Raw genomic sequence first — 18,276 nt, 5'->3', positions numbered from 1 at the left:
GGGGCCGAGTCCAGAGGAGGCAACCCTCCGGGGCCGAGTCCAGAGGAGGCAACCCTCCGGGGCCGAGTCCCAGAGGAGGCAACCCTCCGGGGCCGAGTCCCAGAGGAGGCAACCCTCCGGGGCCGAGTCCAGAGGAGGCAACCCTCCGGGGCCGAGTCCAGAGGAGGCAACCCTCCGGGGCCGAGTCCAGAGGAGGCAACCCTCCGGGGCCGAGTCCAGAGGAGGCAACCCTCCGGGGCCGAGTCCAGAGGAGGCAACCCTCCGGGGCCGAGTCCAGAGGAGGCAACCCTCCGGGGCCGAGTCCAGAGGAGGCAACCTCCGGGGCCGAGTCCAGAGGAGGCAACCCCTCCGGGGCCGAGTCCAGAGGAGGCAACCCTCCGCCATAGGAGGCAACGAGTCCAGAGGAGGCAACCCTCCGGGGCCGAGCCCAGGGAGGCCAACCCTCCGCCAGAGGAGGCAACCCTCCGGGGCCGAGCCCAGAGGAGGCAACCCTCCGGGGCCGAGCCCAGAGGAGGCAACCCTCCGGGGCCGAGTCCAGAGGAGGCAACCCTCCGGGGCCGAGTCCAGAGGAGGCAACCCTCCGGGGCCGAGTCCAGAGGAGGCAACCCTCCGGGGCCGAGTCCAGAGGAGGCAACCCTCCGGGGCCGAGTCCAGAGGAGGCAACCCTCCGGGGCCGAGTCCAGAGGAGGCAACCCTCCGGGGCCGAGTCCAGAGGAGGCAACCCTCCGGGGCCGAGTCCAGAGGAGGCAACACTCCGGGGCCGAGTCCAGAGGAGGCAACACTCCGGGGCCGAGTCCAGAGGAGGCAACACTCCGGGGCCGAGTCCAGAGGAGGCAACACTCCGGGGCCGAGTCCAGAGGAGGCAACACTCCGGGGCCGAGTCCAGAGGAGGCAACACTCCGGGGCCGAGTCCAGAGGAGGCAACACTCCGGGGCCGAGTCCAGAGTCAGATCCAGATAGTCCAGGCATGTGGACGGAACCAGAGCAGACTTCTGAAGATTCAAAATCCAACTAACCTCCCTCAGAGTTCGCAGAGTATTCTCCAAGTTGTCCAACAGAGCAGTTGAAGACTCTGCTCGTAAAAGCAGATCGTCCCCAGTAAAGCTATCCCCCGCTAACGCAGCGATGCTAGCACCGGGCAAATACTTTTCTGAAGACCCGAGGAGCGGAGACGAGACCAAAGGGTAACGCCACAAACTGATAATGCTCCTCGCCCATGGCAAAGCGTAGGAAGCGCTGGTGGTCGACACATATTGGGATGTGTAGGTGGTAGGCATACTTGATGATGGAGGCGAGGAAATCCCCCTTATGTAGGGACGCCATCACCGTGTGAATGAACTCCATTTGGAACTTCTGTACCCGCACAAAGCAGTTTAGCGCCTTGAGGCCTAGAATTGGACGCACCTTGCCTTCCTTCCTGGGAACTGTAAACTGGTTTGAGTAAAAACCTTGAAAACGTTCTGATGTTGGAACCAGGACAATCACCCCTTGAAGTAACAAGTCTTGCACTGCCCCAAAGAGATACCCTAAGCGTTCTGGGGACAATTGCAGGTTGGAAGGGAAGAACCTGTCCTGAGGATATGATCGAAACTCAAACTTGTAGCTGGAGCGAATGACTTAGTGGACCCACTTGTCCTTTATCAGGGAGGTCCACATATCCGGAACCCCGCAAAGACGTCCCCCCCACCCCAGATATGGATGAGGGCACCCCTTCATGCGGAGGAAGTCTTGTCCGCAGGTCTGGCAGAACCCGCTCGTGGCTTGCCGGACCAGGTTCTCTTAGAACCCCTGGCGGAGGCTCTGAAGGACTTCGATCCCTTGTCTTGAGACCCTAACGAAAAGGCCTTGTGAGCCGAAAAGAAAGGCTCCAGTCTGCGACGGGACTCCTTACCCTTGGAAGCCTGAGGTAGAAGAGTACTCTTTCCCCTTGTGAGGCCTTTGAGGATGTAATCCAAGGAAGCTTAAAACAGGCCATCCCCCACAAATGGAACAGCGGATAAGGCCTTCTTTCAAGCCTGGTCTAAACTGTAGCCCTAAGACCAACGGATCTGCCAGCTCCGCAAAGGCGGGGATGCCGTTCCCCCTCCAGGTCCCAGCGTAGAAGTTTTGCCCACTGTGTCATAGCTTGCGACACCAGGGCAATAGTAAATACCAGCTTAAGTGCCGAACCAGCCGCAGTGAACATATGGCGGGTCAAGGGACCCGGGACTCTTCAACCGGAATTACGGTTGCTTTATTCAATCAGGAAACCGGGGAGTCCACCTACAGGAGGAGCCGTCCATTTTTAGTTCAATCTTTGTTTATTGAGAAAGAAAGAGCAAAAAAACTTTTGTTTTACAGAGCAGAGAACAAGAAAGAAAACAAACCGATAAGTCAATCACAGCATACATTAGTAATCAGCAACAGGAGCAAGTCTCACAATAAAACCTCCAGGCCCACAAGGACCCAAGCGGAGAGGAGCGACACAGGAGAACCAATCATATCCTAAGAGGGTACATGTCAGCTGTGGCAGAGAAACAAAAAACAACAGTGGTAGAAAACTCACTACAGCAGGTATCAAAACTAGAGAGGTAATCTAAAAAAGTATTAAGATCAGAGGTCCATAACAAGGCACTATGCCAGGTAATGTTGAGAAGCAATATGTGAAAACATAGGAAAGACAACAGTCATAGTCAATGACATATCTGTAGGGAGACGAGAAGAAAAATAAAGCAAGGAACTGCAGAAGCAGAAAGAGAGGCGAGGAAGGACCAGCAAATACAGGTAGGGAAGAGAGATCAGAAGGGGACTGCGTACATCCCACTGTGTTCCACCGGCACCAGGTAACACTGGAGCATCAATCCAGGACTTGAAGGCATCCGAACACCGGAACATGTCCCAGGACATCCACGTGGTAGAGAATCGTTCCTCCTTGCCCCCCTCCCGTGCCAACAAATTCTCCATGTCTCTAATTGCATCAAACTCCAGGGTCCGCTCCAGCCTAGTGGGTATACGGATGGTTTTCCAATGTCTGGGGATTACAGCCCTGACAGCTGCCAAGAAGAACCTGAGAACATCCCTCTTAATTGAGCGGAAGGAACCAGGCACCTGAGACAAGGCCAGTTCCGGTGTGGCAGAAATCGTGGTCGCCCGCAGCTGGCAGTACAGAGCAATGACGTTGGTCCATAAACGGTGGATCTGGGGACAGTCCCACCAAATATGCCAAATCGTGCCCCTAGACGACATGCATCTCTAACAAACATCGGATTGGAGAGGGTCAACGTATTTAACAGAAGAAGGGCACAGGTACCATCGGGTCAGGAGCTTGTAACCCTTCTCCTGAACTCGTGTTTCGGGGGACAGCCGTCCATTTTTTAAGAAGGGAATCCCCATAGGGGTACCGCATTGAAAAACGCTTAGGGATTGCAAAGGTGTGTATCGGGCACCCCCACTGTTTTGTGACAAGATTGTCAAAGAAGGCAGGAAAGGGGAACACCTTCACTGCTTTGGAGGACCTGTGGGTGCCAAAGGTGACCTGCCCCTCCGATGTTCCGTTAGTCACATCCTCCATCTTTAAGGTTTCCCGCACTGATACAATCAGCGCACGGCTAGAGGAGCAGAGGAATCATCCTCACCATCTGAGCACGCAGGGTGCGTGGACACAGACCCCGAAGGGTAACTCGCATCTGCGGTGGCGAATCAGATTCTGGATCTGAGACGAGACAAAGGAAGCAGGTGAATGCGGGGGCGCTTTTTGCTAGCCCGTTTGCCCAGGACCAAATCTACCGTGCAAACCTACCTAGGACTCCAGGACCGCTGTCAGCACAGTCAGTTGTTGGGACCCAGAGTGCCCGAAAGCCTAAGAGAGGATCAGGTGGTGAAATATGCTCCAGGGACTCCATTAATGGAGAGGGGAACCTACACAAAAAAAAATAAGTGTAGAACAGAGGCCGAGGAGGGGCTCCCACTGCCGAATCACTGCCCAACCGGCTCCAAAAACATGGACCACCCCCCCCCTCCCACGGTTCGATCGATTGGTCACCTGCGGTGCGCTTCCCTCCCACCCCCAGCTCAACACCCCAGGCAGATGGGGGGCAAGGGCCTGCAGAAGGCCACCAAGAAAAAGGGGGGGGGGGCGCTGAATGGGAGGGAGTGGACCCCAGTAGCAAGGGGGTCCCTGGCAGGAACCCCCTCTTAAAAATTGTTTGTCCAGTTGGCGGCGGCGACCCCCCCCCCCCCACCCATTGCCAGCTGGACACCCCAGACCGACCTAAAAAAGGTACGGCCACCCCATAGGAGGGGAGGGGGGTAACAGGTCAGCAGAGGACCACCGATAAAACGGGTAGGGGAGGGGCGTGCATGGGAAGGAGGGGAGCTCTGGGGTCTGTCCATCCCAGGGAGGGGCCCATGTCCACCCCAAAACCATCCAGGGACAAAGGGGGGACAGCTGCTTACCATACCAGGAACAGGGTGGGCACCGCTTCGGACAAACCACTGCTCCATCGTAATGTGGGTGCTGTCGGCCAGGAGGAAACACCAGTTTGTATGCGTCCTCGTGAGACGTTTAACTCGCAGGCCAGCCCCCATTCAGTGGGGCTATGTTGCGGCCGAACTAGCGCAGAGCTGCGGCCTGCACGCGCTCGCTGGCCAGACTGGGGGGACCCTCTGGATCTAGATTATCCAATCTGTTGCCCAGTCCGGCACTTAATTGTAGATCTCAAAGGAACAAAATAAAAAGAATTCCATTTAAAAAGAAAAAATTGCCAGGACCAGAGATCCCAGCAAGGAACTAGGTCCTTACTCCTGACTAGGCAGAAAAAAAACTGAGTACCGATAGCAGAGAGTGGTAGTATACCCCCTGGGACTGCCCCATAGGCGTAGTCAAGTTTTTTTTTTCCTGCCTAGTGAACTACTCATGTAGGGGGCAGCATAACCCACATAGTCAAGAAGATGAGGAGCTGTGTCCATCAATAAAAGAAAGAGAAATGTGCATTTACATTTTTTCTTAAACGTAAACTTAGCCTTAACCCTTAGGCGCCAATAGTATACAAATATGCTGCCACTCGACGAGTGAGCCTTGGCGGGGAGCGGTCGCTCATTTTTGTATCAATTAAATAGCTGCACACTCGGCACAGTTACTGGAGTCTAACAGAAAGCTCCTGATCGTTTCTTGAAATTATAAACTTTGCGATCAGGTGATCGCCGTGACAGCCAATCACAGTAACCAGATGATTATGAAACCTGCCTCCTGGCATCTGAAACCACTTAAAGGGCCAGGAGACACCGATGCAAAGGGGTTAAAACGTATATAAAACATGGCACTTTAATACAGAGGAAAGTGTTAAATGGTTTACAGAATATATTTATATAATTTTGATAATTTTTGCAAATACACTGATTAACATGACATACTTCTCATTACCAGCCACACTCACTTATGTACCCCTCTATAGCTCTAAGGACTCTGAATTTCAAAAAAATCTCATTGCTTAGCCATATTATGCTCATTTACAGCACAATAAACCAGAGACTCCCAGAGATAATAGATACTCCAATAAATTTGCTCCCCTACCGACCTCTAAAGGTTCAAGGATCAATCTGAACCACTGCAAAGTCTGGACAGTCAAATCTATATTGCATGATAAAGCCTTCTACAACTGTACCTGCAACAGGATTAAGGGGATGCTACAAGAATGCAGTAGGGCCAATACCAAGGCCAGCACCTTGGTGAATACACGAGTTGCAGACCAGAGGCAGCAGGGCAGAGGCATGAACTGGTAGGAAACCAGGATCAGCTGAAAAGAGACATGTAGGTGCATGTCATTGATAAACCTATAGATGTGCAAATATGTATAAATTTATATAAAAATTGAAAAATTTGCAAAACAAGCAAGTGCCCAGTGAAAAAACAAATACTGCTAAACCAACAGTAGGCAAATAATAACATTACATGTATGCTCATAAATCAACATGGAGAGTCAGAGACAGCAAGGAGAAATACCCAGGGGGTGTCTTTTGAATATTTCATACAACCAGGTGAAGCTGTGAAGGCTGGTTATCCCCCTTTGAGGGGAAACATTTCTGGTGAGTGAGGCAACAGGAGGGGACACGTGTGGAAGCACCTGGGCACTGTGCATGCTTTGGATACATTGTGTCCTACTGCAACATCACCAGTTCCTGCTTTCAAAGGAAAATTTACAGTACTGAAATAAGGGATGGACTATTTATATTTTTCATGAAAGGACAGGTGATGGTAGAACTCGCAGCTTAATTTGTCATCTTTATACGAGTCTAAAACCCTTGACGGATTTTGTTATGCGTTTGTACTTCTAATAACACTGAGTACTTTCATTGAGTATGTGCTTAAAAAATGATTTATCTACTGCTGGTTTAGCAACATTTGTTTTTTCACTAGGCACTTGGTTGTTTTACACATTTTTCAAGTTTTATATAACTTTATGCATTTTTGCACATCTTTAGGTTGATCTAGATAGATATGTTTATGTTCACTTATTTAGTCTCCATGTATGATTCAGTCTAACACATTGAGGCAATACAGAGCAGCGCCAACATCCACTCTCCCCCTTTTTTTTTTTCATTCACTCAGACACCATTTTGGTGGTTGGTCTCAGTGGGGGCAGCAGCTACACTAACCACATCCATAACGCGGAAACACACAACCAAATCGCATGTCAATGATGTCCACACAAGCTAGAAAGTCTGCCTGGGGAGAGGAGGCAACGACAGACCTAGTAGATCCCATGCAGAAGTTCTGAGCTTCAAAATAGACATTGACCAAAGGCTTTGAGATCCAAGAAGGGGCAGGAGACCCCTTTAGTTTGGTAATGGTAAATGGGTTGGAGTTAAATCCTTTTAAACCTTTGAGCAGGAACTAGGGAAATTAAACTTTGGTCTACAAGACCAGGGCGAGATCGATGGAGATCTGTGAATATGTATGGTGACTAGGGAGGTGAGAAACCAAGGAGGGACAGAGTGAAACTGCACCCAAGCATCGGTTAACCTTTGCAGATGTTTTAGAAAGCTTTCATCTCAAACACCCCCCACTCTGGAAAGCGGGAGAGCCCCTTCATGCCAAGGAGGCTGGTCTGAGGGTTTGGCAGCCTTTGAGCCTCAGAAAGAGGGAGAGGGAGGACTTTTCAATCTGTTCCTTATGCTTCTGCTGCTGAGCAAGAGAAGAGTACTTTTGCCACCAGTAGCGTGCTTGATAATGGTATGAAAAAGATTGGATAAAATTCTGTCCTTCGAGGGCCATGTGGATCAGATGCTTCTCTGACGTTGGGATCCAAAGCCTAGAATTTTAACATAAGTGTCCGACACGTGTATACAGACAGGAGATCAGTGCAAGAGATAAGCCAGAAAGCCTCCATCAGGGGGTCACAACTGAATTTCAAAATACAGCTACTTGCTTCATATGTTCCACAACTGAGTGATCAACCACAGAGCTGGGAGATCTCTTAGAAGCTTTTGACCAGTCACCCATAGTGGGAAGAAGAATAGGGACTGCCAGTGAGAACAGAGATTAATAGAGCTTCTGCCTGCTCATCAGTTGGGTCCTTAACCACTTCCGGACCGCCCACCGGAGATATACGTCGGTACTGCCATAACCCCGTTTTTTTTTAATCTGCGGGCGGTCCGCTTTCACATAAGGGTGGTCCCAGTGAGGTACCCCCCTCACCCGGCGCTTCTCGGTCATTTTCCCCGCTTCCCCGACCCGCCGGCAGCGGGGAAAACAATCCGGTCCGCGCTCCTCACAGGCAGGAAGTCGAGTCAGGGCAAGATGGCCCTCACTCGACTATGGTCTTAGAGGACTGGAGCGACGTCAAACGTCGTCTCCTAGGAACGCATTTAAAGAGCCAATTTTTTTTCATCATGAAAAAAAAAAATGACTTCTTTTTAGTGTAGATGTGAGGTCTGAGGTCTTTTTGACACCAGATCTCACAATAAAGAGGTCCTGTCATGCAAATTTCTATTACAAGGGATGTTTACATTCCTTGTAATAGGAATAAAAAATGATCAAAAATTGAAAAAATAAAATAGAAAAAAAATAAATAAATTAAAGCGCCCTGTCCCCGTTAGCTCCCACGCAAAAGCGAACGCATACGGAAGTCCCGCCCACATATGTAAACGGTGTTCAAAACACACGTGAGGTATCGTTCGAGCAAGAGCAATAATTTGAGCCCTAGACCTCCTCTGTAACTCTAAGCTGGTAACCTGTAGAAATCCACGAGCGTGCGCAATTTTGTAGCATGACATGTTGGGTATCTATTTACTTGGCGTAACATTATCTTTCACATTAAAGAAAAAAATTGGGCTAAATTTACTGTTTCCTTATTTTTTAATTTAAAAAAAAAAACTGAATTTTTTTCCAAAAAAAATGAGTTTGGAAGACCGCTGCGCAAATCGGGTGTGATGGAAGACCGCTGCGCAAATAGGGTGTGATAAAAAATATTGCAACGATCTCCATTTTATTCTCTAGGGTCTCTGCTAAAAAAAAAAACAATGTTTGGGGGTTTTAAGTATTTTTCTAGCAAAAAACAAAACAAACAGATTTTAAATTGTAAACAAGTGTCAGAAATAGGCCTGGTCCTTAAAGCGGAGTTCCGGGCACAAAAACGAGATTTTTTTTTTTTGTGCCCCTCTGCTAGGTATGCCTCACCTGAAAAGGAATTGGGTAGTTAGTTTTTTTTTTTTTTTTGTTTACTTATCTTGCAATTGAAGATCGAAGATACTCACCTCAGAGTACTTCCTCCCTCGGAGCCGCGGCTCACCCCGTCACTTCCCGCCTCGCTATGATTCCTGGGAGCTGAACGTCACAGCTCCCAGGAATCAATGCGACGGCACCGGCCCCGCTCATCATTTCCGGGCGACGCCGCATTCCCCTGCTGAACAGCTTCTGGGCATGCCCAGAAGCTGTGGAGGAATGCGGCGTCGCGCTGGAAGGGACGAGAGGGGCCGGTGCGGCGCATTCTGGGACAAGAAGACGCGGAAGAAGACACAGAAGAGGACCGCGCCGGCTTCAGCTGCCCACAAGAGAGATGGAAATGCTGTGGAAGAAATTTTATAAGTAAGTATTTCTTCTAAAAGGTAAGTGCGAACCGGGACAGATCAGAGGCTAGCCATTGTGGAATGTGCTAGCCCTGACTGTCCCGGGGGTATGTTCATTAAAAAATGACATCTGTGCCCGGAACTCCGCTTTAAGTGGTTAAAGACAGATGCATACTTCACTGGGATGTTAGTCACATTGTTAAAGTGGGTCACATCTACAGTAGGAATAGACTGCTTTTGTACAAGGCTAATGATAAGCAACAAAGCTAAAGAGGACTCCGAGTAAGGAATAAACTACAGAAGCGGAGGACAACAGGATTCCAGGGACTGCCACCCATCCCCATCTAGAATCAGTCAAGTGCTTATATGAAGGTAAGACAATGAGGGTAAAAAGCAAAGCCTTTGGTACACATGAAACCAAGACATCTGGTAGTAGGCGATGGCCAAAGTCACTGTAGGTAGGCAGCAGGAACAGATTAGATTTCTATATAGATCTCAGCAAACAGAAGCGAGAAGATGCTTCCGCAATGCTGTATGGCGGGAAAGATATGCAGAGTGCACACATTACACTACACCCAGCTGATGCAGTCAGCACTTAGTACTGCAGCATTAAGACCCTTCCAGCAAAACTAGCAGGAAACGGAATTTTGTAATTAAGGTAGCTCCTTTTTTGCACTCCTGTTACTCACAATGTGAGTCTTCAGAGACAGGGCAAGCACTGAGACCATACCAAATAGCGGTGGACCTGAAAAGCACTTGTGGCCAACTGTTACCAGACCAGAGTCTGAAAATAGTCCTACACAAAACCCAGAGCTTGCAGATCATTTCCACACTGTCTCCACAACATCCAGTCTGGTCCAGGCGGAGGACAGCCATGCCAGACAGCAATGGAAGAGACCAGCTCTAGCCGTGATGTAAGAAGAGTTGACTGAAGAATAATCTTGATGAGTAAAATAAAAAGGTGCAAGCAAAAATAAGTTAGTTTTCAAACATAGATGAGCTGAAGAGAAGACATCCATCTTAGCAAAAAAACAGAGGCATACTGGTAGGAGAGGTTATTCTGGAATGGCCTACAATTTGCTTGCACTGCCCAATCTTCCTGTGGTGATGCTGTAACCTGAAGGTGAAAGACTGTCCCTCAATGATGGATGAAAAAAAGAAGGGAATTTGACTTGATTTAATTCCCTTTCTGCTTGTTCCAGGTCTGTGACCCAGTCATACTGAAACCAAGCCCAGCCAGGCAACTAACATTTTTAGATCTGCAGTTTTTCTATTTTGGAAAATTAAGGGCTTTTTTTGCCATCTGTGTCCCTTCACTTCGGGTCCCATAGCAAAACAGGAAGTCAAGGGAAACCAATGTCACCAAGGACACTAGCACTAGGGTCCCCTCTGGCAGATTTTCCCTCTATTACGGTTCTGGATATATCTCCCAAATATGTAATTTTCTTTCATTTTCAGCGATCAATGTAAACATGACAAACAGAGTTGGGGAATCTCCCCAATAGGGACACAGAAAGCAATAAAAACCGGACAGGTGGTCTAATCACTCTCCACTCTATCCAAAACTAAAAAGTTTTACCTTTAAAAATAGTTAAAATATAGCAAGGCAGAAATAGTTAAAATATAGCAAGGCAGTGGCAGACAGTGAGTATTTGTCTCATTCACAGAATGATGCAGCTGTCCAGAATGTTCTGTTTTGTGGTGCACAGTGCAGGGGAGAGGAACCTACACCCGCTGTCACAGGGAGGGGAAATTGGGGGGAGAAGAGGTAATGGAACAGGTTACACCCTAAACACAACCAAAAGGTGTAATTGTCCTTTAACCAATTCTGGACCGAGCCCATTTCTGACACATGTTGCTTACAAGTTAAAATCGGATGAGGGTCCTAAGAAAACTACTTAGGACTGCCAAACCATATATTATATATATATATATATATATATATATATATATATATATATATATATATATATATATATATATATATATATATATATATATATATATAATTTTTAGCAAAGACTCTGGAAAATAAAATGGCGGTTGTTGCAATATTTTTCACAGCAGTCTTTCAAATGCCATTTTTTTTGGAAAAAATACATTTCACTCCATTTAAAAAAAACTAAACAGCAAAGTTAGCCCATTGTTTTGTATATTGTGAAAGATAATGCCACGTCGAGTAAATAGATACCTAACATGTTACAGTTTAAAACTGCATACACCTGCAGAATGGCAGCAACAAACTATGGTACATAAAAAAATTTTAAACAACGCCTATGGAGATTTTTAACGGTTACCAGTTTAGAGTTACAGAGTAGCTCTTTTTTTAATTATTGCGCTCGCTCTGGCGATCACAGCGACTTCTCATATGTGTGGTTTGAACAGCGCTTTCATTTGCGCACGCGACTTACGTATGCATTTTCTTTCGTGCGCAAGCTCACGGCGACGCGCTTTAAAAATTTTTTTCCCCATTTTATTTAATTTTCTAATTTTAGCACAGAAAAAAAAAATCTGATCACTTATTGCGGTCACAATCAATGTAAACATCCCTTGTGACCGTAATAGGCAGTGACAGGTACTCTTTATCAAGGGATCAGGGTCTAAAAGACCCCAGGCCCCTCCACTGCACTTCAATGTATGCAAAATGCCGAAATAGGCATTTCTGAATACTGACAGTTTTTTTTAAATTCGGCGCATTTAGCCGCCGAGTAACCCCAGACGTGACATCATCGCGCCGCTTCCGGGTTACTACACCGGAGACCCAATCAAGCTCCAACCAGCTGACGGACGTGCTGGCTGGTTGGTTGCTCGGGTCTCCCCGTGGGATGGGAGACCCGGGCAGAGCCGCAGAAGGCGGCGGGAAGGGGCGTTCCCTCCTGCTCGCTGGGATAACGGCCGAGTGGCTCCCGAGCGCAACGGCTGTTATCACCTGAAAGCAGACTCTAAAAAAAAAAAAAAAAAATGGTACCGGGATGATGCCTCTAGCTGCAGGCATCACCCTGGTACAACCACTTCTTTGAGCCGACGTAGGGCTACGTTGATTCGCGGGAAGTAGTTAAAGTGTTCGAACATTCACCCTTACAGAAAAACTGTAAAAAGGTCAACACTGGACACACTTCCCCTTGGACCCCGCTGTACTTGCCTGTGGGGTAACGGCGATGTCACCAACCCTGCAGTCAGTCCAGGAACTTGAAATACTCGCTCTTCTCTGTGCAGTGCAGGATGGATAAGATTGATTCAGAGTGGCCAGCACTATAAAAGTGAATCAATCTTGTCAATCCCTAGAATTTCAAATTTCAGGACTGCTGGACCGGCTGTCAGGGTGATGACAGCTCAGCGGAGACCAGGCTGGGAGGGTGGGAAGGTTGTCTGGTGTAACATTTAACATTTGGTGTAACACTACATTTTTTCTGTCAAGGTGAACCCTGTAAGCTTTAACAAATAAAAAAAGTGTCAAACAATATTTTTCAAACATAATAGCAGTTTATATCCTAAAGGCAATCTCTACCCATCCTTGGGCCATATGAGATTTTAAAGGCAAAGAGTCACCCAAGTACATACGATCACAAGTATCATTTGAGAAAAATGTATGCAGACATTAAGAAATTTTTTTATCTACCTGGCAAAACCAACAGCATGATTAAGGCAATCTGCTAGAACCGTCTGTCTCTCTTCATCTTGCTCAACCATCAATTTTCCTAACAAAATTTTGAACTTTTCCATTAATGGATTCAATAGATTTCTCATCAGAATATTTTTCCTGTCAGCTGGATAGTCACTGTTTACAATGAGAACACCTGCAGTTTCATATATGAAGAGCTGATCATCGCTGCTCAGCAAAGTCTGAAAACCATTTTCCTAAATAAAAGAAACTAGAGTTATTTCACAATACATGGCATTAGAGCTATGGAACATGCATTTACTTACTAGGGTTCAGTATTTCCTTATTAAAACAATATTTTTGGACTTCTGTAAACTCCATATCTTGGAGTACAGTACAGGACACAAGCAACATGTTCATACAGCATGGGTTATAAAGACATACTTTCAGGTGATTAAACAAGCAAGCTTTCGGAGGACACACCCTCTGGGGGGTGTGCCCTATAATCCTACCCTATTCTGAAAGTCCTCCGTTTTGTAGGAAATTATGCAGAGTAAACCAATAGAAGAGAGGATGTCCTGTACTGTACACTCTAGATTCAGAATTTACAAGTAGGTCAAATTCCTTTGATTTGAAATGCACTAAACAGGACACCGGCAAGTTCAGAGTGCCGCTGCAAGTACCTTGCGGCCTAAAGTTGCATCTGCAGATGACTGGATATCTACGTGATACAACTTTGAAAAAGTATAAACAGCTGACCAGGTGGTGGCTTTATATAGTTGAGCTTCATGTAGCATCTTAGAGAAAGAATTTTAATTTCTGGAAGAAATACCTTTGTTTGCAGGGACGGTGCAAGGATTTTTGACTACTCAGGCAAAGGTGCATTTTACTGCCCCCCTACCTGGCACACTAAAGGTGGCTGCTTAAACAGCCTGTAGTAATTTTGTTTTCAAAGTAGTACTGATAATGGAAAGTACAGGGAGTGCAGAATTATTATTATTATTATTAAATGAGTATTTTTGAGGATTAATTTTATTATTGAACAACCACCATGTTCTCAATGAACCCAAAAACTCATTAATATCAAAGCTGACTATTTTTGGAAGTAGTTTTTAGTTTGTTTTAGCTATTTTAGGGGGGATATCTGTGTGTGCAGGTGACTATTACTGTGCATAATTATTAGGCAACTTAACAAAAATCAAATATACAGTATACCCATTTCAATTATTTATTTTTACCAGTGAAACCAATATAACATCTCAACATTCACAAATATACATTTCTGACATTCAAAAACAAAACAAAAACAAATCAGTGACCAATATAGCCACCTTTCTTTGCAAGGACACTCAAAAGCCTGCCATCCATGGATTCTGTCAGTGTTTTGATCTGTTCACCATCAACATTGCGTGCAGCAGCAACCACAGCCTCCCAGACACTGTTCAGAGAGGTGTACTGTTTTCCCTCCTTGTAAATCTCACATTTGATGGACCACAGGTTCTCAATGGGGTTCAGATCAGGTGAACAAGGAGGCCATGTCATTAGCTTTTCTTCTTTTATACCCTTTCTTGCCAGCCACGCTGTGGAGTACTTGGACGCGTGTGATGGAGCATTGTCCTGCATGAAAATCATGTTTTTCTTGAAGGATGCAGACTTCTTCCTGTACCACTGCTTGAAGAAGGTGTCTTCCAGAAACTGGCAGTAGGACTGGGAGTTGAGCTTGACTCCATCCTCAACCCGAAAAGGCCCCACAAGCTCATCTTTGATGATACCAGCCCAAACCAGTACTCCACCTCGCTGGCGTCTGAGTCGGACTGGAGCTCTCTGCCCTTTACCAATCCAGCCACGGGCCCATCCATTTGGCCCATCAAGACTCACTCTCATTTTATCAGTCCATAAAACCTTTGAAAAATCAGTCTTGAGATATTTCTTGGCCCAGTCTTGACGTTTCAGCTTGTGTGTCTTGTTCAGTGGTGGTCGTCTTTCAGCCTTTCTTACCTTGGCCATGTCTCTGAGTATTGCACACCTTGTGCTTTTGGGCACTCCAGTGATGTTGCAGCTCTGAAATATGGCCAAACGGGTGGCAAGTGGCATCTTGGCAGCTGCACGCTTGACTTTTCTCAGTTCATGGGCTGTTATTTTGCGCCTTGGTTTTTCCACACGCTTCTTGCGACCCTGTTGACTATTTTGAATGAAATGCTTGATTGTTCGATGATCACGCTTCAGAAGCTTTGCAATTTTAAGAGTGCTGCATCCCTCTGCAAGATATCTCACTATTTTTGACTTTTCTGAGCCTGTCAAGTCCTTCTTTTGACCCATTTTGCCCAAGGAAAGGAAGTTGCCTAATAATTATGCACACCTGATATAGGGTGTTGATGTCATTAGACCACACCCCTTCTCATTACAGAGATGCACATCACCTAATATGCTTAATTGGCAGTAGGCTTTCGAGCCTATACAGCTTGGAGTAAGACAACATGCATAAAGAGGATGATGTGGTCAAAATACTCATTTGCCTAATAATTCTGCACTCCCTGTAAAAGTCATTAGTTTAAAGAGAGAAAGCCTATAAAATATTGCTATTTTGGTATAGGACTCCGGAGGTTCTCCATTGCCAAAACAGTTCTCTTTCCCCCTTATGTTGGCGCTGTGGTAAAGCTAGAGGTACCCATTTTCATATTTTTTGGCAATGTGAGCTTATTGAACCCTTTTGGTCCTCAATAATGTCCCTGCTCCAACAGGTACTGGAATGCCTTTTGCCGTTGGATCCGCTACATTATCTCTTGGACCTTCCCTTTTCCTCCATAGGGAAATTTCCAAATAAAATTGCTTCTTTTATTTTGCTGGCTGCCAAGAGACTAATATCGCTACAATGGTTGTCTACTTCCTTACCCAATCTAACTCAATTATTGAAGGAGATTGCTGATATGCGTAGAATGGAATATATGACGGCATGGGTGGGGGATACCATCCCTCACTTTAATAAGACATGGGATGCTTGGGACTCCTCCACTTTTGGTTCCCCTTTGGGCCCAACCTTGAAAGAGGCAACAGGGGACCCTACTCCCTCTTCACATTAATCGCTCCCCGCATCCCATGACTTGGCTCCCCTTGTGTAACTTGGGGCTTTCCGGTATCTAACCCAAATAACCCTCAGGTCATACGGTTACAGGTTTTGTCCTTGCTACTCTTTTGCTCTTCCTCTCTTTTTCTCCTCTTCGTCTTTCCTTCCCATTCTTTTTCCTATTATATGCAATGCTTAGGCTCTTTAGAATCTCATTTGTTCTTGTTACTGTATATTTCTATTGTGGTTTGAAATGTCCCTTTGGGATTTATTTTTGGACTTGTTTCCAAATTTTCTCAATAAAACGGAATTTTTGTAAAATCTTACCTGTAAAATTCCTTTCTCTGAGTCCTCCGACAGTCGCCGCCTCTTCATATTCGTCACATATGGGGTATTAGACTTTGCTCCGAAGGAGTAGCTAGGCAACAGAATATGTTAACAATAAAGCTTTAACATATCCCACCCTCAAGGGGTGGTCCCCTCAGTCAATACCCTCCTACTTCCTGCAACCATATCTCAGTTTTAGTGGAATAGCAGTAGAGTATACATTCAAACCCCAAAAGAGGGGCGGGGGCGGCGACTGTCGGAGGACTCAGAGAAAGGAATTTTACAGGTAAGATTTTACAAAAATTCCGTTTTCTCTTACGTCCTCCGACAGTCGCCGCCTCTTCATATTCGTCACATATGGGGACGTCCCAAATCAGTGCAAACATGAGGGGTGGGAAACGCATCCGCGCCGAAAGGCAACGCAGTCTCCACATCAAAGAAAGGAACCTTACCAAAGGAAGGAAACCAGCTGGGCAACAGCAAAAATAAGTGCTCAACAGGAGCAACAACCCAGGAAAAGACAAAAAACCCAGGGGATACAAAAAACAATCCCAACAGCCAGGAGTCCCCAACAAGGGACCCTAGGGAACAGCCGCACTAAGAACCTTGCGGCCAAAGGAAGCATCCGCCGATGCCTGAACATCTACTTTGTAGAATTTTGTGAAAGTGTGCACGGTCGACCAAGTCGCCGCCTTACACACCTGGGCTACAGAAGCCCCATGACGGCAGGCCCAAGACGTACTCAGAGATCTAGTAGAGTGCGCCTTCACAGGCACAGGGGGAACCTTCCCCTGCAAGGCATAGGCCTGTTCAATGGTCTGCCTGATCCATTTGGCGATGGTAGAGGCCGAAGCCGCCATGCCCTTCCGAGGACCCTCTGGAAGAACAAACAAGGAGTCCGTCTTACGAAAAGACTCAGTCGATTTAAGGTAAACCCTTATCGCCCGAACAACATCCAGAGAGTGCAATCTCACCTCCTTTGGATGTTTAGGCTTCGTGCACAACGAAGGCAAAACAATATCCTCGTTAAGATGGAATTCCGAAACTCGTTTCGGCAGAAAAGAAGGATTAGGTCGCAAGACCACCTTATCCAAATGAACAACCAGGTACGGAGACTTGCAGGACAAAGCCGCCAGTTCCGACACTCTGCGAGCCGAAGTGATCGCCACCAAAAAGGCGACCTTTTTGGACAACATAGACAACGAGATCTCCCTGATCTGTTCAAAAGGAGCACGTTGTAACACAGATAGAACGAGATTCAAGTCCCAAGGGGGCAAAGGATCCCTCCTAGGAGGAACCAGATGCCGCACACCCTGAATAAAGGTGCCAACCAAGGAGTTGGAAGCCACGGGACGTTGAAACAGAACGGCCAGCGCAGACACCTGACCCTTGATCGTAGCCAGCGCCAAACGCTGATCGACACCCGTCTGAAGGAAAGACAGCACACGGGAAACCGAGTACGTGCGGGGTGAAAACCCCCTGGACTCACACCAGGCAAAATAGGCCTTCCAAGTACGGTAATAAACCTTCCCCGAGGAAGACTTCCTCGCGTTGATCAAAGTATGAACGACCTCTGGAGAGAGACCCTTCCCCTTCAGGACCTCGGTCTCAACAGCCAGGCCGTCAAAGCCAGCGACTGTAAAGCAGGATGGTAAATCGGTCCTTGAGACAGTAGAGCGTCTCGAAGAGGCAGACGCCAAGGGGCGTCGACCGCCAGATTCACGAGGTCTGCGTACCAGGACCGGCGAGGCCAGTCCGGTGCCACAAGAATCACCGTGCTGCGTTCCGAGTGTAACCTGCGAAGGAACCTGGACAGCAACTGAATCGGTGGAAATGCGTACATCAGCCTGTACTGATGCCACGGGGCCACTAACGCGTCCGACGCGTCTGCCCGAGGGTCGCGCGTCCTTGCCACGAACCTCTTCACCTTGTAGTTGAGGCGAGACGCGAACAGGTCCACATCTGGAAGACCCCACTTCGCGCACAACATCTGGAAGACAGCCGGGTGGAGAGACCATTCCCCCTGATCCAGGGTCTGGCGACTCAGATAGTCCGCCTGCCAGTTCTCCACTCCCGGAATGTGAACCGCCGTTATCGCCGGGACATGAGTCTCGGCCCAAGATAGAATGTCGGCCACTTCTCGAGCCGCTCGGGCACTCCTGGTGCCCCCTTGGTGGTTGATGTAGGCCACCGCCGTGGCATTGTCCGTCTGCACCCGAACCGGGCAGCCCTGCAGCCG

The 18,276-nt window shown here is 47.4% G+C and overlaps 1 protein-coding gene across 1 annotated transcript in view; it reads right to left on the bottom strand.

The window, feature by feature from the left end:
• The window catches only part of XPOT (exportin for tRNA), a 153,321-nt gene that overhangs the window by 45,186 nt on the left and 89,859 nt on the right, over nt 1-18,276 (bottom strand). Inside the window, exon 17 of the mRNA XM_082253111.1 lies at nt 12,665-12,903. Within this exon, the coding sequence (XP_082109237.1) occupies nt 12,665-12,903 (239 nt within the window). The remainder of the gene's footprint in view (nt 1-12,664; nt 12,904-18,276) is intronic.

This window comes from Pelophylax lessonae (assembly GCF_965119305.1).
Source record: "Pelophylax lessonae genome assembly, chromosome: 4".
Classification (NCBI taxonomy): domain Eukaryota; kingdom Metazoa; phylum Chordata; class Amphibia; order Anura; family Ranidae; genus Pelophylax; species Pelophylax lessonae.
Note: the sequence above shows the minus strand (reverse complement) of the source record. Positions and strands in the feature narration are given on the sequence as shown.